Raw genomic sequence first — 22,471 nt, forward strand, 5'->3', positions numbered from 1 at the left:
GATGGTGACGCGGCTCGGTTGGTACGGCTCTCCACAGGCAGTGCTCAGGCCTCAGGGATGTTGGGTGTAGTAGTCGCCTATGGCGCAGGGGCGCAAAGATGGAAGCGCCGGTAGTGATGGGACGACACAGAATTTGCAAGTCAAAGTTCTTTACTCACTGAAGTATCACTGCCTTTGGGGCACCGAGCTCCGCTGTCATGGGCTCCAGACGATCTCAGATAGTTCGTAGGTCAAGGCCTGTGTGGCGTTCTGTGTGTCCTTTCTGTCGGTATTCCCTCCACCCCAGCTCCTGGGCTGTGGAACGGGTCGCGGGCGCCTGCTGCACTCTCTGCGCACCCTGGGATCCCCCTTCCTTCCAAAGGACCCGAGTCGAGCCTCCAGCTCCGGCCCTCGGGCTCCCTGCCGTCTGTTCTCTCTTTCTCTTCCTTCTTTCACTCCTGCCTGGTTAATGGTCCAGGCTTCTCTGTCCTCAACTTCTTTCTCCTGTCTGTGTGGCTCCTTACACCCCTACCTGGTGCCTCACCTCCTGGGTTGCTGAACGAGTGAGTGTGAGGTCCCATTCCTCATGATGGCCACCCCCAGCATCCTACCCCAGCCCAGTCCCGGTGGAAGGCACCTAAACTGTGTGTAGTTTGACCCCCATCTTACCTGGGAAGGATACCACACCTCGCCAAGGTGCAGTACCCTGTGTAGCCTGAAGCCGCAGGGGCGCCACATATGCAATGACAAAAAAATTACAATCTAATTAAACAAAATTTGGTATATGTTACCATTTTCTGAGACTTGTGTACATTTTTTATTTTTCTATTGATAGCTTGACATGCAAAAACAAGTGTTAACATTTTTGAGTGCATATTGCTAATCCCTGCCTGACTGTCCCTGTATACACTAGCATAGATAAAGAGATATTTAGAAAAAGTATTTCTTAAGATACTTTATGATATGATAATGAGGCCAGGGACTAGTCGCAAGGTTGTTGCTCTCCTTGGCTAGTCAGCCCACTTAGCATGTTAGCACACCCGCAGGGGTGTACTAACATGCTAATGAATGCATAGCGTCAGAGGATGGTCAATCTCATCTCTCTGCTGTCACCGCGGCCGACGCTAATTTTCATCTCAGTGAAAATGATCCCTGGACTTCCAGTCATGCGTACTATGCAGCTCGGTGTACGCGTCCCAAATTCAGACAAGACTAGTGCGCATGACCGGAAGTGCCAGGACTTCTGATCATGTGCACTGCCCGGCGTCTGATGCAGTGACAACTGACACAGGTACGTGCGTCACCGCTGATCACGCCAGGCAATGGGCATTGAATAGCATGTTATCCCCTGTGGCAGGATAACATGCTAAGAAGGCGGACTAGTCAGGGGAACTAACGCCCTTGCGACTAGTCCCCTTGCTCATTAACATATCATAAAAGATCTTTAGAAATACTTTTTCTAAAGATCTCTTTATCTATGCTAGTGTATACAGGGACGGTTAGGCAGGGAATAGCAATATGCACCCAGGACTGCTCCTGGCTCTGAGTGCATATTGGACCTGAAAGGTTCCCTTTAAAGATGCTACTCTGAGGTACATGCAATGTTTTGACTGTTTTTTATTGCATTTTTTTAGTGAGGTATAGTGACATTTTTTAAAAAAAAATTCTAGTTTTTTTTTTATTTGTATTTTTTTAATAATAGAGTGCTCAACCTGCAGCATACTAGAATAAAAGTAACAAAAAGTATGCTAAAAGGATCACCTTAAATAATTAATGTTTATTGTACATGAAACTAAAGACAACATTTAAAACACTTAAAAAGCCAAATGGTGATTGATCACATAAACCCATAATAGTCTAAAGTTTTAATAATAGTCTTAAGTCTGCCCTATCAAACAAATCACATAGCAAAAGGATTAGATAAGACACTTAAATTGCTTGGTGCTCGATATATAAAACAATAGCAATAAAGACAAACTGGGTTTAAATAATATAAAACTAACAGAAAAATTAGTACAAAAGCAAATACATACAATATTTTAATACAATGTGTAGATGGACAGTACATGTCCTATAAGGTGTGTGAATAAAAATCACCTAAACCTGATAAACATAATGTACAGTATGTAAATAATATATATCACATGAGGTGAAGACAAACTAACCAACCCAATAGGGGAAGAAAAGTAATACCCCACACGTATCGCCACTAGAAATGTGGCTTCATCCGGGAGAATATAGCAGTATGATGTGGAGCGACACGGCTGATGGAGGAGGCGTCCTGTTAGTCTGAGGCATTATTGCATAATTTAAGTATTGTTTATTTGTAGAGCCACGAGGTTTGTAGGCTCAAGCTATATAATATAATTATGATTTGAGAACTCTATTATTATATTTACATACATGCAGAGAAAGAACCTGATTTATAAATCACATGTGTTTATCTGTTTATTGTTATCAGTTATATGAAAAGTGAAATACTCTCTGTATTGATCCCTAATGATTTAATAAAAAAAGATCTGATTTAAAAAAAAAGAAATGTGGCTTCATCAGTGGCATGGATGCACGCATTAGGTGATCCCTTATTGCATACTTCTTTTCTTTAATTTTATGTATTTATTTCAATTTTTTTTATTTTACAGAATATTTCATTTTTTATACTTAAGGACCAGCATTTTTTGGATGCAGAGGACCACGGGTTTTTTTTTTGTTTGTTTTCAATGGGGAGAAAGAGGATTTTAATATGCATTTTTAAACTTTTTTATACTCAATTTTTTTGGCCCCAATTTGAACCTGAATTTGTTTGATTGCTTCTACTATATATTGTAATAACATTCACCTATGGGCTTTACTGGGGTCTTCAGCAGGCCATTGGCTGCCATGTTATCGCATTGCCACCCTGATATTGAATCATGAAGGGCTGATGAGGGATGGTGCATGCACACCAGCAATCACATCATTTAAATACCACTGGCAGTGATTGACATAGGGACTTAAATGGTTGAATAGCAGTGATCAGAGCTCCCTCTGGTCGCTACTGTTACAGGAAAATGGAGGCTTTAAGACACAACCAGAATCTACTGGGTATTGTGTGGGCTCAACTCATAAACTTGTTCAATACATCTGAACCCAAAGTACTCTTATGCGCTCCATTGGGAAGGGATTCAATGCACAGACTGACCTAAAAAATCAGCCTTCAAAAACACTTAACAGCTAAAAGTAATGCCATGCTGAAACATATGACTAACTGTAAATTTTCATAACCGTCTTACAAATTACTGAATATGAAAAAAAAAAACATAACTCATACCAGTTGTGGAGTATACTAGAGTTTATAAATATTTCCTAAAACTGCTTCTATAGGAATCCATAACTGAGGCACCACATGGATAACCTATGAAACTAGTTTCTCTGCAGGTAAAAAATGGGTGCACAGATTGCATCGATCTGAAACCAAGAGCAAGAAAGCAACATTAATTACAAGTAATATTATGTAAAGAGAGTCTGACACTCCAAATACTAAATTTAAAACACGTATACCGTCTTACGAGGGACCTAGCCCCCATAAAAGTCATCCTTGTAGTACCAATTTCACTAATTTAATTTTATCTAAAAAAACATTTTATTTCTTATGTAAATGAGGCAATCTTGGTGTACAATTGGCGTGGCCAAGTGCCCAGTGTACCATTCTGCCCCCTGAATTAACATCCTCCACACCACCTCTTAGGCTTCTTACACACGTCCGTGTTTAAAAACATACAAGCCACACACAGCGGGATGGTCACTCGTGTGACGTCCGTGGAACTGGTACCGGTCTAAAATGCATGATACTGAAATGAATGGTTTTTTAACATGTAAAAGATGTGCAAAATCTAAAAAATTATAGGTAGAAGTAGAAAGATAGATACCGTATTTTCCGGCGTATAAGACGACATTTTATCCCCTAAAAATCTCAAAAGTCGGAGGTCGTCTTATACGCCGGGTCTTGTCTTATAGGGTGTATAATTACCATCATAGCAAACAGGCTCACAGGATGCACTAGGGGGTGTCACGGCGGGTGGCATTGATCTGCGGGCTGCGATGTCTCAGTGGCGGGTCCATTGCTCAGTGGGCGGATGGGCTGCGAGGGTCTCTCGGGTGTATTAAGCTGACTGCCAGCTCCATTGAATCTCCCGCGGTTAATGCGATGAACTTCAAGAAAATGGCTGTGGAGGTGGCGCATGCGCAGATTGATGCAGTGGACTTAAAGAAAATGGCCGCAGAGTCCTATCTGCGCACGCGCGGCCTCCATAGCCATTTTCTTGACGTCCATCTCATCAACCGCAGGCAATTCAATGGAGCCAGCAGTCAGCTCAGTGCACCTGCCACCGAGACACCGCATCCTGTGACAGTTCCGAAAACTGCCGGCCCACACATCAATGGCGACCGCCGCGACACCCCCAAGCGTGTCCTGAGATCCTACCTCCTATGACGCCACTCCTTCACCGTCACCCTGGTAAACCATAAGCGGGAGATTCAATTGAACCCGCTGCTACACCCCTGAGCCCACAGTATTGCCTTCCTTTGTTGGGAGAGGGGTAGTCTTATACAGTGAAAATATCCCAAACTCTATATTTTCACTGGAAAAGTTGGGGGGGATCGTCTTATACGCCCAGTCGTCTTATACGCTGGAAAATACGGTAGATGGCTAGATAGATCACATAAAATAGATATCTAAAATAGAGAGATATAAAGAAAGAAAATAAGAGAACATATAAAATAGACAGAAGAAACAGCTCAATAGAAATAGAGATAGTTAGCTTGGCCACCTGTTTTGCAGCATTTTTTATTTAAAAAAAATGACGTTTTGTTCCCCCCAATTTTCATATCCAGCACAGGAACAGCAGAAGCTGCGGACTGCATCCCTCAGCTGTCTGCTGTACCTTGGCTGGTTATTAAAAATAGAGTGAGTCCCATGCTTATTTTTTATTTTTTTTTATTTAAAAAGAAAAAATATTCCTAAAACCAGCCAAGGTACAGCAGACAACTGGGGGCTGATATTATTAGGGTGGGAAAGGCCATGATTATTTGGCCCTTTCCAGTCAAATAGTAGCAGCCCGCAGATTCCCCAGAAGTGGCGCATCCATTAGATGCGCCAATTCTAGTGCTGGACCTGGCTCTTCCCATTGCCCTGGTGCAGGGCAAATGGGGTAATGTTTGTGGGGTTGATGACAGCTCCAGCTGTCATCAAGCCCTGGTATTAGTAATGGGTGGCATCTAGCAGACACCCCCATTACTAATCTACTAGTTTAGAAGAGAATAGAAGTTTATTTGAACAAAAAGCCCCCGACTCCAGCCCTCGTTCACCAATTTATTTGTTTTGTTTAAAAAGAAAAAATACAAAACATCTGCTGTAATCCATTGCGAGGTTCCACAACGTTCCCTCAAAAGCGAACCTGAAAAGACATAAAGAGAGAAAATTATTCAATAAATAAAGACAAGAGACACCCACTTTTCCAATTTATTTCCCTGTGAAAGCCCTAATACTGGTCCCCCGTAATGCAATTAGGGGGGCCAATGTCGAACCCATACTGCTGGCACATTCAATGGAGAACCAAACGTTCCCCATTGATTGTGAAAGCAGCCCCTGCAGGCGCACACACTGCTGCTTCTATGCGGTTACCTGCACCTCGTAAGGTGCCCAGGTCACCGCAGAGGCACTCTTACTCTGATGTCACGGATTCATTGGAGTATCGAATGAACTTGGATGACATCCTAATGACACCTGAGCTACCGCAGGTGTCACGGCAGTAACATCACAGTTTCCTAGGAATTTCCAATGAACTCTGATGAACCCGTGAAGTAAATGTCGCTGGGGTGTTGTCAGGAGGTCATCTGAGTTCATTGGATACTCCAATGAACCTGTGACGTCACTACACACACACTGTGTCACGTCCCTACCAGAGTCTGCTCCTACGACTTCTGCTCCAATCGCCAGACGACGCCATGTTCCCACCATGGATAGTGCTGGTGATGGGAGAGGAGTCGGTGCCCGTGGCTCTGCGGAGCACAAGCTCCGCTCATCCAATAGGCTGGGTTTCCCTGGAACCTGCAGTACCACTGGCTGACTGTAGGTGGCGTGAGTCTTCCAGCTGAAGTTGCCAACATTCACCTGCAGCCAATGGGAAGACACTACACCCTTCTTATTCCCCCTCCTGTCACATGACCACTGCCAGAGATAGTTCTGTACTCCTGGCTCATGTGCTGTTTGTATCTTGATTCTTGTGCGCTGACCTTTGCTTGTTATTTGACTACCCTCCTGCCGGACGTTTTTGTACCTTGCTGCCAGTTCCGGATTTTACCTCTGCTTTGTCTCCTCACTACGCCCTTGCCTGACGATTCTGTTCCTGTTTAGCATCTCCTGGTTTTTGACCCTGCCTGATGACCACGAACTACAGCCTACCACAGGTGGGATCTCTGGGGCTCTGTGTAGTTTCAAATCCCTGAATAGGGGTTAAAGGGTTGCAGAGTTCTTGGGGTCCTGCTTTGTGAGCAGCTTTACTCTAGACTCCCCTTACAGCCAGTCTGAGTCTGTGGCTACAATCAGGCATTACACACTGCTTGTTGGATACTCGCATTCCCAGCGCTGCTGTCCCTGATGCTGATGTCTCCAGTGCTGGTGCTGTTTTCAGGTCCGAGGTACAGTGAATATGCAATGAGCATAATGAGCGGGGGTCGGAAGCAAGTGACAGCAGTGCTGAAGACAGCAGCACTGAAGACAGGTTGTCACACGGATGACATCAGCTACCTGATACCCTAGCTACCGGAGAAAAAAACGGACATGTCTCCGTGTGTGCGTGTGGGGCCATGAGGGGTCACACGGTCCGTGTTAAAACACGGCAGTGTGAGTAACTCCAGAGAATAACATGGGTACGTGTGGCATCCGTGAAAAAAACTGATGTCACACGTACCTGAAACACGGACATGTGAAAGAGGCCTTATGATGATTTACAGTGCTCGAAGGACCATTGCCTGTATTGAATTTTCAGCCCTGCACACACTGACACTGTTGAGGCCAAGGACAGACACAGTGTTGGTGTATAGGTGAATTCTCTTCCCCCTCTCCTGTCTGCAGCCGCTTGCTGCAGACGGGAGAGGGGAGTGAAAGTGTCGCGGGCGGCGGGGACGCGCTCGCTACACTCGGGTCCGACGCTGCTGCTCGGTGGCTTGAGCGGTGAGAGTGAAAAGGGGTAGTTTGGTTTGGGGATTTAGTCCGTGACGCCACCCACGGTTTGTGGTGAATAGGGGCACCACCGCAGCTGGTGACGGGGTTCCCGGGAGCGTTGGCGGGGAGCAGCTGGGATGTTGTTTTCCCTCCTCCGTGGGTAGGGGTTGGTGGTCCCGGGGCCTGGTGAGGTGACGGGGAGGCTGGATAGTTGAGGGAGGTGCAGGGTCGCAGGGACAGCGCGGCGCGGTGCCGGATGGTGCTGGTGTACTCACTCAGGCAAGAATGTCACAAAGTCTCCGGTAAACCAAACGGCTGGATGGACGGGTCCCGCAGCCGGCTGCAGTGTCTTTGCTCTCCCCGGACAGTTGATAGCGGCTGTTTTTCCCTGCACGTTGGTAGTGTTCTGGTTCCGATGGCTTCCCAACGGTAGCCCGCTCCCTGGCGGAAGGATGCCAGAGGAGTCCGTGTTGCTCGCAGGCGCTGGCCCTTGGGTCTCTAGCTTGTGGCGGTAGCTGTATACCCTCTGGTGCGGACGGTTGCCTTCTAACGGGACTTTGGTTGTTAGGAAACCCCTGGGGTTCCGGTCACTAACGGATTTGACTTTTGTCGGCGGCTCCAAGCCTGCTCGGGGTCCCCAGGCCCTGCCTGGGTGTGCTGGCTTCACTTTGCTCCCCGGTTCGGTACCGGCGGGCCACTGCCCGGCCACGGTCCTACGGTTCTGCGTCGATCCACCACTCCTGCAGACGGCCACCACCGTCTGCCAACCTTGCTGTCAGTGCCTGGGCTCCCTCCCAGACACCAGCAGTAGCTCTTCTCACTTTCACTGTCTGAACTGATCTGCTTCCTTTTCCCGCCTCCAGGCCTGTGAACTCCTCAATGGGTGGGGCCAACCGCCTGGCTCCACCCATCCTGGTGTGGACATCAGCCCTTGGAGGGAGGCATAAGGATTTTGTGTCTGACTCTGGTGTTTCTGCCCGGGGGTAGGGGTGCGAGTGTTTTCCACATGGCTACCTGGCTTGCCCAGGGTGCCACATTAGCGTGCTTTGACACTGTGCCAGTCGCTGGGTTCCTGCAGTGATAGTGTGTGAATGCTTTTATCTTGACAGCATCAACCACCTATTGCTGTATGATCCTGTGTGCAGCGAGTGGCCAAAGAGGGGGATGAGAACACAACTGCACAAAGTGACACGGTTTGTAATTTTGGTCCCTGAAATGTCAGTGTGCAGGGCTGACAATTAGGCCTTAGCTCCACTTGCGTTTTTGCATGGACTAATGCAATCTGTTAAAACGTAGTTTTACACTAGTGCAAGTGCAATCCGATGAGGCAGTGTCCATCTGCGATTCTTCTGTTATGCCACGCTGTGATTATCTGCAAGTGTCGGCTCACTCGCACCCATACATGTCTTGAGTGTGTGTGTGAAACATCGGACTGCACTTGGACGTCATCCAAGTGCAGGGTGATGTATGCAGAACCAGGCAGGGGAGAACTGGGAGAAAATGTTTCCTCTTCTCCATGGCTATGATCCGATTGCAAGATTGGATCACAGTCGCATGACACCTGTAGTGGTCAGTTCGGATGTTTAGGTTTTGAAATCCAAGAAAGTAAAGTTTATAAAATCAGATTCTTGAGTGACAGCAGCTGAGGATCAGATAATATCTGGGGGAGAATTCATAGTTATCCTCTCCCTCTATTAGAATTAGCATACATATTATAGCACAGCACCTGTGGTGAGGTCGTACCCATGTGACTAGAAGGGGCAGGGCCTCAGCCAACAAAGCTGATACTAGGAAGCAACATTTTTCTGTTGGCTGAGGCCCCGCCCCTTCTGGTCACATGGGTATTACCTCACCACAGGTGCTGCTAGGTCGATTGTATAATACTTTGTTAATTCTAACACAGGAAGGGGATAAGTATAAATTCCCCCCCAGATAATATCTGATCGTGAGCTGCTGTCACTCAAGAAGCTTCAGATTTTATAAACTTTACTTTCTTGGATTTCAAAACCTAAACATCTAAGCTGACCACTACAGCTATGTATAGAATCAGCCTAATAATGCCAGTATAACACTGGCTGTAGGTTATATACTGTAACGTCCGGGTGGTGGAACCTCTGGACCGTACACCGGTTTCCCTTGAGGAGGCAGCCAGGCAGGTCACCCCGCCAGAGGGTCTGGGTGCACGGCAGCCGAAGCACTATTGGTAGCCGGACAGTCCGTAGGGGAGCAGGAAAGGTGTATGGAGTTCTGGACGGTGGTCCGGGTGACGAGGCTCAGAGTCCGAGGCCAGGTGGTAAGGTCAGGCGGGGTCCGGAACTTGCTGAGCGATGGGACGGGTCACCAAACGGAGCCAGGGACTGGAGACTGGCGGAGCAGCAGAGATGGTGGAACATCCGCCGAAGTCACCGTCAGGGTACGGGAATGAGCGTGGTTCGGAGCGGCTGGCATGGCAGGACAGGCTCTACGAGACAGGACAGGGTTAATGCAGGCAAAGCACAAGGCAAAGCAATAGGGGACCTGAACACTAGCTTGCTAAACACGTAGAACAGGCCCCGCCCACCAGGAAAGAGAAACCTTATATACCCTGTACCTGTCTATGCAATATCCTGTTTCTGGGTGCTGGCCCTTTAAGAAAGGGTCAATGACCGCGCGCGCGCCCTAATGCGCATGCGCGAGGCCCGGGTGCCAGAAGCCAGTCCAGGAAGCGGTGAGGAGGAAGCAGGAGCGCCCGGCTGGGAGTCCCACGTCGCAGAGGAGCGCCGGGAGCGGGGAGCTGGACGCATGGAGGCCGCAGACGGGGACGAGGAGGCCGGGACCGGAGTGGTGAGCAGGGGACGCCGCCGGGGAGCGGGAAGCGGGCCACGGGGACCGGAGAACGGGACCAGGGGACCGGGAAGCGTGACATATACGAAAATCCTGGTGATTGGTGCGCTTTAAATTCAGGCACTGCTCCACAGCAGGCATTGATGAGCAACATAAGGTGAAGTGCAAAGGATGGTAATTTGGGGTGAAAATAGTGCATTGAGCCCTGGGGACCCCTCATTTAGATATGAAATAAATCAGTTTTTGTGTAAAAGTAAAATCTGTACTATAGAGATTATTTTTATAGAGGCTAATGTCTAGTATATGAATGTATAAGTGGTTTATCTGAGTGTGGTCTGATGTTTTTTATGGAGCCATTGACTTGCATTGAGGAAACAAATCAGACATATGCACTGCCCTATTGCATATCATACGTATGAGTCCTATTCATGACCTTGTCCGATATAATCAGTGGTTTGCACAAGCCCTTAAAAGTCTTGAGAGTTTTTAGAAAAACATAAGACATTTCTTGAAGATTAAAGTTTACATATTTGTGGTTTGAACACTGAAGGTTTCTTGCACCATACAGCGTATGCAGTGCACTTGCCTGTCTGTAAATACATGGTTTAAACTGAATTGAAATAATAAGTGAAGATTTGGAGTTCTACTTAAATGCTGTGGGGGTGTTGTGGGTTTCATTGGAGTTATTGAATATTTTTACATAACGTCAGAGTGATAGCCAAATTTACCTCCACACTTATCTTCACATGTATAGCAGCTCCTGGTTGTTAGTTTCACACTTTTCTTTTTCTCCTTCAGCTCCTGACATCCCCAGCCATGTATCAGAGACGTCTGAGAACGTCGTGTGCGGCCTGGGTCTAGCAATCGGAATTATTGGAATCATTGCCGGCATTTTCCTGATTTTTAAAGGAATTAAGAATAATCAAAATAGAGGCCACTGAGCGTCCAGGTAACGTATGCTTCACTTCATTTACATATCGTAAAGAGACAGTCATATTAATTTCACATTTATTCATCAGATTATTATTTAGATGAGTTACTGTATCTTGCTTTTGACAATTACATCTGTAGCGCCCCTGAAGCCATCAGGGTGCTACAAGGTTCTGCATCACAAGGATGCAGGGTCTACCCCCTTAGGGACCCGGAGATCCAGTGCCTGTAACACCAAAAACCCAGGTAATCCCAGTTTTTCCCCAACAATCCCCCATACAATGGTACATAGCTAGGGTTGGACCAATGGATGGCCGCCTAGAGGTGGAGCCAGTCCAGTCCACTAGTTGACCACGTGGGAGGGGCACACTGTGATCCGTCAGAAAGATAGTAGTGAGAAGGGAGATTGCGGTGGAGGAGTGTGGTCGGCACAGTATGGAGTGTGAACGTGAGGAGACGGTCTGATGCGGCTTAATGGTGACCTGGTACCTAGGAGAATGGTTGCCGGTGGAGTACGGTGGATCACTCCCGGAACTAAGCACTGATGGGGTACAGGACCCTAGGATAGGAAAGAGCTCCAAGCCGACCTATTAACACCTGCACAGTGAGGGGACCATCAAGGACATCCCTGACCCTAAAAATCCGAAGATTCAGTAGCAAAGGGAGAACCGGGGACAGGACCAGAGACTCCAACCCCATAGGCTTCGCGGTACCATCAGGCAGACAGAAGTGGACAAACCACCGGATGGGGACCCCCAGTTGCTCTACGCCATAGGGACCAATTTACTAGAGACAGGTGCAGAGGATGAAGGTACCAGAGAACCAAACTGGCATTGGGACGAAGGGGACCTGGAGGTTAAAGCAGCCGGCCTCGGGCAACCAATTATCACCAACCAGCAGTGAGTAATAACCAGTTGCACTGAATCTTGGTGTGGACTCCCTTCTTCTAACACCTGTCACATCACCCATCCTCTGGGGCCCGGCCCTGCTTGCGGAGGGCCTACCATCCAGGCTGCAAATAACACCAGTAGTGACATCCTGCAGCGGCGGCTCCGTCCCCATAGCCGCAACACCGCAAGTGGCGTCACGTATAAACACTAACTTAATCCCTTGTAAATACTCCCCCATCACAAAAGGGCCCAGGGCTCGGAACAGGGCAACTGCCACCACAGTGACATTCCCAAGGCATACACTGCCAAGGACCAAGTACCCCATATCCCTGGGCACGACACATCCACATTTAAATAGTCAGTTCATATAGGGAAACCTGGAAAAGCCAATATCTAAAACTGTATACATTAATGCTCAGATAGCTGGATGTGGAGGTGTAATTAGAGGCCTATGGGCCCCTGGGCAACTTTTGGACTTGGGCTCCACTTCCCACAACCACAAGTTTGTTGCTTGTATGCAAATATTGCTAAAGCCTATAAGGAGATATTTCCTCCCTTCTTAAGAAAAAAAATAACATGATTATATAGACAACTCAGTCTTAAAGATAGCAAATAATACCACTATACAAGTAAACTAAACCACCATACTGTTAAAACCAATACTACCAACAATGTCACTTTATAAACAACACAATAACACTGCACATAACATAACATGACCACATACTACCACCACATAGCAACAGAATAATACCACTGGACTGATCAATTATAAAGAACACCACCAAGATCACTATTACCACTATAAAGTCACCATATACAGTAGTGGTTGACAAGTTACAAGTACCGAGCATGGTAGTGCTCGCTCATCAGTAGTTACGAGTACTGAGCACCCGAGCATGGTAGTGCCCGCTCATCACTAGTTACGAGTACTGAGTACCCAAGCATGGTAGTGCCCACTCATCACTAGTTACGAGTACTGAGCACCCGAGCATGGTAGTGCCCGCTCATCACTAGTTACAAGTACCGAGCATCGGAGCTTAGTAGTGCGCACTCATCACTAGTTACGAGTACCGAGCACCCGTGCATGGTAGTGCTCGCTCATCACTAGTTACAAGTACTGAGCACCCGAGCATGGTAGTGCCCGCTCATCACTAGTTACAAGTACAGAGCACCTGAGTATGGTAATGCTCTCATCACTAATAGCTATCTCTCAATTGAGCTAACCCTATGTTACATGTTGGGTTATTGGTCCCTGATGTGCCTTTCACCAGAATTGCAGGCTTATTTTATTCACCTTCACAATATTTGAAAGCGAATGAACTAATTTTGTTTGACACATAGCAGTGATCCATGATACAGTATAATCTGTCAACTACTAAATATATAGTGCTTAATTTTACTTTTTATGTGAGTGAAGTAAGGTGCGGACGCCAGGGCGTGAGGTCTCCGCGCTCCTTGGGCAGAGAAAGCCACTGCTTGTAGACCGCTTCAGGTGGGGTGGATGACACATACTGTAGTCTTCAGGGCAGCATCCACCACCCCACAGTTGGTCAACATCATAGATGTAGTAGACACAGGACACTGGAGAACTCTAAGCAAAATGACTGTACATGGTTTATTACTACTTCCAACTTAACGAATGACATGGCCACACTTATACAGTTCTACTGCCACTATTTCCTGGGGTACTCCATCTGGCCTATCCCACTGACTGGTACCTAGTCCTCCAGCTGTTGAGTCTATGTCTTCTCTTTCCCCATGTTCTTCTCTCCGCGGCTACCAGTGGTCCTCTTGCTGCCTCTGACAGCTTCTAGTCACTCGACTTCCTAAAGTCTGTCTTCAGGTACTCTCGCTCTGGACGTTCGATTAGTTTCTGGACTCTTCTAAGCCTGTCCCAAGGTGTGCCGTAGGCTCTGGAGTCTTGGAGGAGTTTCCAGACAGACCCAAATTACAAGGTTACGTCTTTACCCCAGGAACCCAACTATAGAACTGCTGCCTTAGGCCTTTTTCAGACATCAGTGATTCTGGTACGTTTGTGCTTTTTTTTTATATATATACATACCAGAATCACTGACATACGCAGACCCATTATATTCAATGGGTCTGCGCACACATGAGTGATTTTTCCCTTACCATGTCTCCGTGCAGCGTACACGTGTTTCAGTGATTGCCGCACGGAGACATGTACGTTTTTTTCTGGCATCACTAATGACCCACAGACCACACTATGGTGTGATTTCGTGAAACACGTACCAGAAAAAACGTACACATAAAATAAAAAACATTTTCAACTCACCTTTCTAGCGACGCTCTGTGCAGTATGTGCTCTCTGCAGCTTCCTGACCGGCTCATGCATATTCATGAATGCAGCCAGAGCCGACCCGGAAGTAGCTGCAGAGAGCTGTGGCCGGATTCTGCAGAGCTCAAGAGTTCAGCACCACGGACAGCAGGAGCGTGACAGGTGAGTAATGTCCATGTCCAATCACGGAGTACGCATCACGGATTGCACATGGACAACCATCATGTGCTGTGAATCATGGCACATGGAGGGACATAGGTGTTTTTTACACGTCAGTAAAGAACATCTGTTTTTTACTGACGTGTGAAACTGGCTTTAGAGGCCTGTCTCTACAACTAACCCTCTGGCCTTCTGTCACTCCTCCCACCTTTGTTCCTAGCTCCCTTTATTCCCAGGGAACCTAGCTTCTCTGCTACATCTATTTACTATCAAAGGCTAGCTACATAACATCCTTATACTTTACATTAATTACACTGTTAACACATTAACGGCACATAACAGGTTACACCTCGCATTACCATATACATAGTTATTACAGCACAATACACTTATTGACTTTACCAGGCCTCAGCGCTAGGCAGTACCGGACACTACACAGTCTCGGCTCTGCTACATCGGGGAACTGCATCCTCCTGCAGCAGCACAGTCCATATAAAACACACATGAAATAATACATATAAATCTCAGTAGGAGTGAGGGCAAAATGACCACCTCCTACATGAGCAAAACACTTTTTTTTTTTTTAATAAAGCCTTTATCTTATTCACATATTATTCCTTTCCCCCCTTCCCTTTTATGCTTTATTTCCATTCTAAACACATACTCCACCCTCCAACTATCAGCACATCACACATCTGGAAAGCCTCCATACAACTTATCCAAGATTGGTCAGTTCTGATTCAGCACAGAACAGGCATAAAAGTGATTAGGAAAAGATAAAAGTCTTATCTGTCGAGGTGAAGGAGGGTAGAAATGGCCACACTAGGTAAAATTAGACGAGTTAACATGTCTACAGTGATCACAACCGGCCACAATCACCATAATAGTAACTATACTACCAGGTTTGGACAAGTGACAGCGCTTGTCTCTCTGTATCAGATCTCCATGTATGATCTTTCATGGTGCAATGACTACTGTTGACCCAGTTGGGTGGATATTGTGATGAACGGTTTGTGGTAGATATTGCAATAGTTGTGTCTTAAGGGTGCTTTTACACGTTGCGACATCGCTAGCAATCGCTAGCGATGTTGAGCGCGATAGCACCCGCCCCCGTCGTGTGTGCGATATTGTGTGATCGCTGCCGTAGCGAACATTATCGCTATGGCAGCGTCACACGCACATGCCTATGCAGCGACGTCACTGTGACTGCCGAACAATCCCTCCTTCAAGGGGAAGGTGCATTTGGCGTCATAGCGGCGTCACTAAGCAGCCGGCCAATAGAAGCGGAGGGGCGGAGATGAGCGGGACGTAACATCCCGCCCACCTCCTTCCTTCCGCATTGCCGGTGGAGGCAGGTAAGGTGAGGTTCCTGTGGTGTCACACACAGCGATGTGTGATGCTGCAGGAACGAGGAACAACATTGCTACTCACTTTTTTTTGATTCAGGACGATCTCTCCATGGCAAGCGATTTTGACCACATTTGCGATCGTTTAAGGTCGCTAATAGGTATCACATGCTGCGATGTCGCTAATGGTGCCGGATGTGCGTCACAAACAACGTGACCCCGACGATAATCCGTTAGCGATATCGTAGCGTGTAAAGCCCCCTTTACTGTAGCACTAATAGATATCTTAAAATGTTTTCATGCTGATGTGAATAGTAGTACTAATATTGTAACTTTTTTCCTCCAGCTTCTCTACTCCAGCAGCCACACACATGGCTCCGCACACAGATGATACTTCTATTCCTGAATGTTCCCTCAGAGCTTCTAGAACAGCTGATGAGACTGAAGATATCGCTGCTCTGCTGTGCCAGTCACAATGGACACCCTGGCTCTATATATTCCTGCAGCTTTCTCAATGCTTTGTTTCGTAGGATTGTAGATGGATACATGTCCTGTCGCAGTCTTATAAATTACTTGACTATGGAATGATCTGACCTTTAGCCCCCTACCTAATAATGCCCTCCATAGCCACCTCTACTTACCCTCCCAATAATGACAAACAAAAAAATTTGTTGGAAGTTTTTGGCCACAGCAGCCTTTTATTGAAAATTAAATACAACATAAGAAAATTGCCATGAGGAAGAACGGGTCAATGAAAAGAAAACCATAAAACCTGGTGCCATCCGCTATGTCTCTTTGCCCTCAACCACATTGCACCGATTCGGGAGCCCTCCTGCTGGATGGTGCCCCCTATAAAATTGTCTCTCTGAGACCTCAGCTCAGTAGGGACTCCACAAATATTAACAACTATTTAACATAAAAGGAGATGAGGGGAGTGGTGAATTAACCAACCGATTCCATCACTCGCGTTCCTCAACACCGCCAATTGGCTTTCAAAAGACCCGCTCCCGCCCGCTGCTATGACATCCAAGTAAACACCACAATATAAGTCAAAATTGCAATACACCAAACTATGGACTACACAATAAATGAGGGAGGGTGTGTGGGACACGCTGATCCACCAACAAACTGCCCCAAACCCCACCCTGCGCCCCTATATATCCCGACTCCTGCACCAATCGGGTAAGGCCCCACATGGGGCATCTCCCCATAACCAACCCACATATTTTGAACATGTTCCCACCCCCTGAGCCTGCAGGACACCATCTTACCTAAACAAATCCCAATTTAAACCCCATAAACTAGGACCTGGAAGGCATCCCAGTCATGCGGCGCAGTCCCTTCTAGGCCCCTCTTGGGTCCCAGTACGGACCCTACTTTCTTTGGAGTCTCTGTTTGCATCGGTCTATGAATATTGCCTCTGTTCGCAGTGTGTTGCCTCTGTTCTTTTGTATATAGGCGTTTACTTCAATCATTTTATTATGCTCGCTTTCTGGATTACAACACTTTAACCATATCGCTGTTTCTTAACAAATCATGTCACAGCCTTATAGAAATAGAATTTAGGAAACATTTTTGCATCTGTCAATCAATAATTTTATAAGAAGTCTCTGGCTCTACTACGACATTTTTTAGTTACTGTAATTACACGACATCCGCTTTGTGAAAGTCACTGTCTGACTAATTTTTTGCTCTTTTAAATTGGAAATAAAATACTGTTTCTGTTTATATTTTATTCTTCTCTTTCTTAAACTTATGGTACGAATATCCCATATGGCATTTACATGTATTTGGAAACTAAGGGTATGTGCACACGCTGCAGATTTGGTGCAGAAACTTTTTTCATGAAATCTGCACCTTCTGGCAGAAAAAATGCACCATAAATGCATCATGCGTTTTTGGTGCTGGGTTTTTTCCCCCATGTGTGTTTTTAGTGAAATCAATGGCTGGAAGAGCTAAAAAACACAGTAAAAAAACACCCCAACAATTGATATGCCGCAGAATTTTTTTCTGCACCAAATCTACAAGGAAAAAAATGGCAAAGTGCGCAAAGCATTTCAGAAATGTCATAAACTTTGCTGGCTTCAGGATAGGCAGGCAGATTTTGGTGCAGGTTTCTCAAACGGCATAAAAAAAAAGCATCGTGTGCACAGGGCTTAATACTCAGATATTTATAATGACCCCCCTCCTTTGACGTGGTTGCAGTAGGATTGTTATTCTTAACAGTACTGATTAATCTTGCTCACTATCAATGTGGATGCTCAGAGAAAAAAAACAGATTGTATAAGCATAACCCTGGCACACCAATAAACAAGAAAAATACTGTGCTCAAAATCAAATTTATTTCTATTCATAGAAAAGAGAACTTCAATTTTCAACTTTCTTGAATATTTTTAAACGTTTTTGGCTTATCAAGCCTTTCTCAAAATTGATCTGAATAAAGCAAACAATAGATACATGAAGTGTATTAATAAACATGTAATTTACATACAAAGCATAATTCTAATACAAACACTATAGTAGGTATACATTTTAATATAGAATAGATAATATCCACCTATGAAATAGGTATACATGATATGATATAGAGAACTAAAGTGTCACTGTACCTAGGGTACTGGGTCATTGAGTAAGAGCACAAATTTCATGTTCAAAATTGCCCGGAAAAAAGCAAGCTGTAATGTAGCGTAGGCGTGATAAAGAAAAAAGAGGGAGACAGCAAAGAAAAAAACTTATGGAAAGAATAATATAAGAAAAATAAAAGAAAGACAGAAAATTCAGGGAACATAAGAAGGAAAAGGAGCAGAACACAGTTCTAAATATGAGAATAAAATGCTTTTAATGGATGAAGAAAGAAACCCTAATATAGTGGCAGTGGAGTAGCAAAGGGGGGCCGGAGGGGGCGGTCCGCCCCGGGCGGCACGTGTCGGGGCGACATTTTGGGGGTAACAAATAAAAAATAGAAAAAAGAAAAACATAGAAGAAATAAAGACCTAAGTAATAAAAGGCTAAGTAAGATTTGCCGCCCCTGCTTGACCTTGGGCTGCGTATAATTTACATATTCGCTTATAGAAAAGGGCCATCCGCAGCTGCATTCCTGAACATCTTTAAATTCCATTCATAGTAAGGAGGTTAACCACGCCCAATGCAGCCCCACTACGCTACCAGCTTCCTCTCTATGATTGGCTGCACGTGCTAGCAAACTGGGTTCATGCCACACAAAGAAATCCTAATTTGATTGCAGTTCCATGAAAAATAAATATTTTGAAGGCTTTCTGGATTTTTGAAGGTTTCTTGATTATCGACGGCCAACGGAGGGGGGCGGCAAATTTGACAACCGCCCCGCGAGGCAAAAGCGGTTGCTACGCCACTGCATAGTGGAAATACCTGGTAAGCCGAAAACGTTTAAAAATATTGAAAAAAGTTGAAAACTGAAGTTCTCTTTTCTGTAAATAGAAATAAATTTGATTTTGAGCACAATATTTTGATTGTTATTCTTGTCATAGTTGCAAAAAATATATTTGATGTGTTTTTTCCTTTAGTATAAATAGAGGTGAGTAAAAGCTGAGCTGAAGTCCGCGAGAATGGCCACAACAGTGTAAGGAGCGGTATATACACGGTTTACTTGTGGTGGAACCTGAAATCAGCTGATTTGGCGGAGGTACCAAGTGCCATCTAATAGTGATGACTTATATGTAGACGTCATCAATATCTAAATCCCGAACAGCAAAATTACAACTCAGCTTAAACGATTAACAGATTAATACATATTTTAGTTAACTCATCAGATTGTTACTAGGGTTAAAAGTAACCACGAATAAAAACGTGGCTGTCATACACTCACACACAGCTGTATTTCAGTTCTGTACAACCTCAGCCTTGTAGGCACACAAATAAGTGTAAGGGCCTTACTGTACCTCTGTATGAGTCCAGTTCTTTTCAGACGCTATACATATGTGACAGAAAAATTGGTGACAAACTTCCTTATATTCTGTAAGTCTGGCGGTATCAGTAAGCTTCTTTTAGGTGAGATTATTTCTGTATATAGGACATGACCCCCCAGCAGAGTCTATACAGCATCATAGTGAGGCCATGGGCCGTCGTACAGAGGAGCACAGATGCCTTGCAGTGTAGAAGAAGCTGAATATTTTCTTTAATACATTTAGGAAAAAAATCCTACAAACACAGAATGTTTGATCACTTGAGACACAATTCATCAAGGAGTTTTCACCAGAATTCGGGCATAACATTTCTTCAAATGTAACATTTTTTTTGCAACTTGAAATTGCTCAAATATGTTGCAATTTTTCTAATTTTATACCAGTCATTCTCATCTCCACCAACTTTTTTGGAAAGTGGGTGAAGCTGAGATTGGGCGTGGCAAAATGGGTTCGACAAACTCCTCATAATTTATGTCACAAAGGTACACCAGCCGCTGATTGGATTTCTGATCTGATTTCAAGATACACCAAATTCGTTAACAGGATTGTGCTCCCTTCATCAAAACTCACGTACTCAACTTTTAAAGGGATCCTGTCACCAGGTTTTTTACATATGAGCTGCGGCCACCACCAGTGAGCTCTTATACAGTGTGTCCACCCATATCTTCTCTACCGCCATTAACTTGAGAACGGCGGCAGCCATAGGCATAGAAGTGGTGTCTAGGTATAGTAAAGTAGCCATGCGCTATGCAATGAAACCCCTTTAGCACCACCTGGTAGAAAACAACGGAGTTAGCATTTTTATCTCGAAATCGGAACGAGAGAGAAAAAAAGTGAATTACAAAGTTGTAGGACATCATCAATTCAATACGAATCGACACCTTGCATACAGAAATGCTATTGTATTGCCCAGAGAAGGGGGTACTCGGTCCCAGGCGGTTGCAATTGGGAATGTCACTACGGTGGCCGTTGCCTGGTCCCATGCCCTGGGGTTCCTTTTGCAAGGGGAAGTTTTTACAGGTGAGATAAGAGTTAAGGTTCATGGGATGCCACCTGCGGGTTGCGGTTAAGGTGTAGAACTGCCGCTGCTGAACGTGGGTACTCCCAGGGCTGGTGGTGGTTGCAGCAATGGTGTTGAGCCCTCTGCAGGTAGGGTTATGCCTGGGAGATGTTGTAGGCAATATCGGAGACCACACCAGGTTGTAATAAAGAGTCTCTACTTACTCCGACCCTTGGAATACAGGTTCAGGTCCCATGGAGTATCAGTGCCAATTTAGTGACCCAGGTTGCTCTGTCCTCGACACACTCTGTTGGTTGGGTCCCCATAGTGTGGAGTGTTTGGGGCCCGACTGTCCCTTTTGGGGTAACAGTCTCCTCTGTTTGGCGGGCAGTGCGGACCCTGTGGGGAGGTAAATGTCCAAACCCTGATCCTAGTTTACTGCTGATGCCCCCGGATTATTTGGTTCGGTGAAGTCCGTGAAGGTGTCCTCACCGGGCAGGTGTTTATCAAGCCAGATAAAACTGGTGCCTGATCTAGAGCCCTGTGCCCCGTGCGTGCTCCGGTCCCAGCAGTACTTGTCCGTACGCGACCTGGTGACCTCTGTCCCGTGCCCTCGGGGTCACCGTTGCACGGACCCAGCTCAGGCACGTCCGCACACCTCTGTGTGCCACACTTCTCTAGACTCACTGACTCTGACCCCTCCCACCAGGCTGGCTAATCCCCTTATTTGGTTAACCCTCTATGCCCGTTGTAGAGTGGAGAAGTAGGATTTTGGTTGTGCTTTGGTGGTATCAGCACTGTTACTCCAGGTCCCAGGGGGTAGGTCCTGCATCCCCAAGAGGATGCAGTTCCTTGTAGTGCCCTTAGTGGTTCAGGGGCACTATACTATGATATGAAACCCATGAACCCCCCAAAACATTGAATGCTGGTCACGCATATGGCGCTCATTTAACTTTGATGCTCAAAGTGGCCACTGTCAGCTGCAATGCACATCTGGACTCTGCACAGCATACTGTATCTTGCTGCACATTGTGCAATATGGTAGGTGCCACGTATGCACAAGCATCTGTGATACGTCGTCATAGGTCCTGCAATGTTGGTGGAGGGGTCACATACACCTGCTGTTTGATGTGACCTCACAGAAAGAAGTCCAATGGGGTCAGGTCAGGTGAGCGGAGGCCACTCCACACAGCCACCATACACAATGACTTGTAGGAAGGTCTCTTTGAGGTATCGCTTCACGTCCGCAGCCTTGTGAGGTTTACACATTCTATATAACAACATACAACATAGGAAAATTGCTATGAGGAAAAACGGGTCAATGAAAACCAAACCATAAAACCTGGTGCCATCCGCTATGCCTGTTTGCCCCAACCACATTGCGTTTGCCCCCAACCACATTGCACCGATTTGGGATCCATCCTGCTGGATGGTGCCCCCTATAAAATGGTCTCTCTGAGACCTCAGCTCATTAGGGACTCCACAAACTTTAACAACTATTTAACATAAAAGGAGATGAGGGGAGTGGTGAATTAACCAACCGATTCCACCACTTGCCTTCCTCAACACCGCAAATTGGCTTTCAAAACACCCGCTCCCGCCCGCTGCTATGACATCCAAGTAAACACCACAATATAAGTCAAAATTGCAATACAGCAAACTATGGACTACACAATGAATGAGGGAGGGTGTGTGGGACACGCTGATCCACTAAAGAACTGCCCCAAACCCCACCCTGCACCCCTATATATCCTGACTCCTGCGCCAATTTCTGTATGCAAGGTGTCGATTCGTATTGAATTGATGATGCCCTACAACTTTGTAATTCACTTTTTTTCCTCTATCTCATTCCGTTTTCGAGATAAAAATGCTAACTCCGTTGTTTTCCACCAGGTGG

The 22,471-nt window shown here is 45.9% G+C and overlaps 1 protein-coding gene across 3 annotated transcripts in view; it reads left to right on the forward strand.

Annotated features, from left to right (window-relative positions):
- The window catches only part of LOC142250905 (H-2 class II histocompatibility antigen, A-Q alpha chain-like), a 119,468-nt gene extending 102,107 nt beyond the window's left edge, over positions 1-17,361 (forward strand). For all 3 annotated transcript variants that reach the window (XM_075323223.1, XM_075323222.1, XM_075323224.1), the window contains exons 5-6: positions 10,805-10,955; positions 15,980-17,361. In XM_075323223.1, coding sequence (XP_075179338.1) covers positions 10,805-10,947 — 143 coding nt within the window. In that variant the 3' untranslated portion in view covers positions 10,948-10,955; positions 15,980-17,361. The remainder of the gene's footprint in view (positions 1-10,804; positions 10,956-15,979) is intronic.
- The last annotated feature ends 5,110 nt before the right edge of the window (positions 17,362-22,471 follow it).

Source organism: Anomaloglossus baeobatrachus, chromosome 9 (assembly GCF_048569485.1).
Source record: "Anomaloglossus baeobatrachus isolate aAnoBae1 chromosome 9, aAnoBae1.hap1, whole genome shotgun sequence".
NCBI classification, from domain to species: domain Eukaryota; kingdom Metazoa; phylum Chordata; class Amphibia; order Anura; family Aromobatidae; genus Anomaloglossus; species Anomaloglossus baeobatrachus.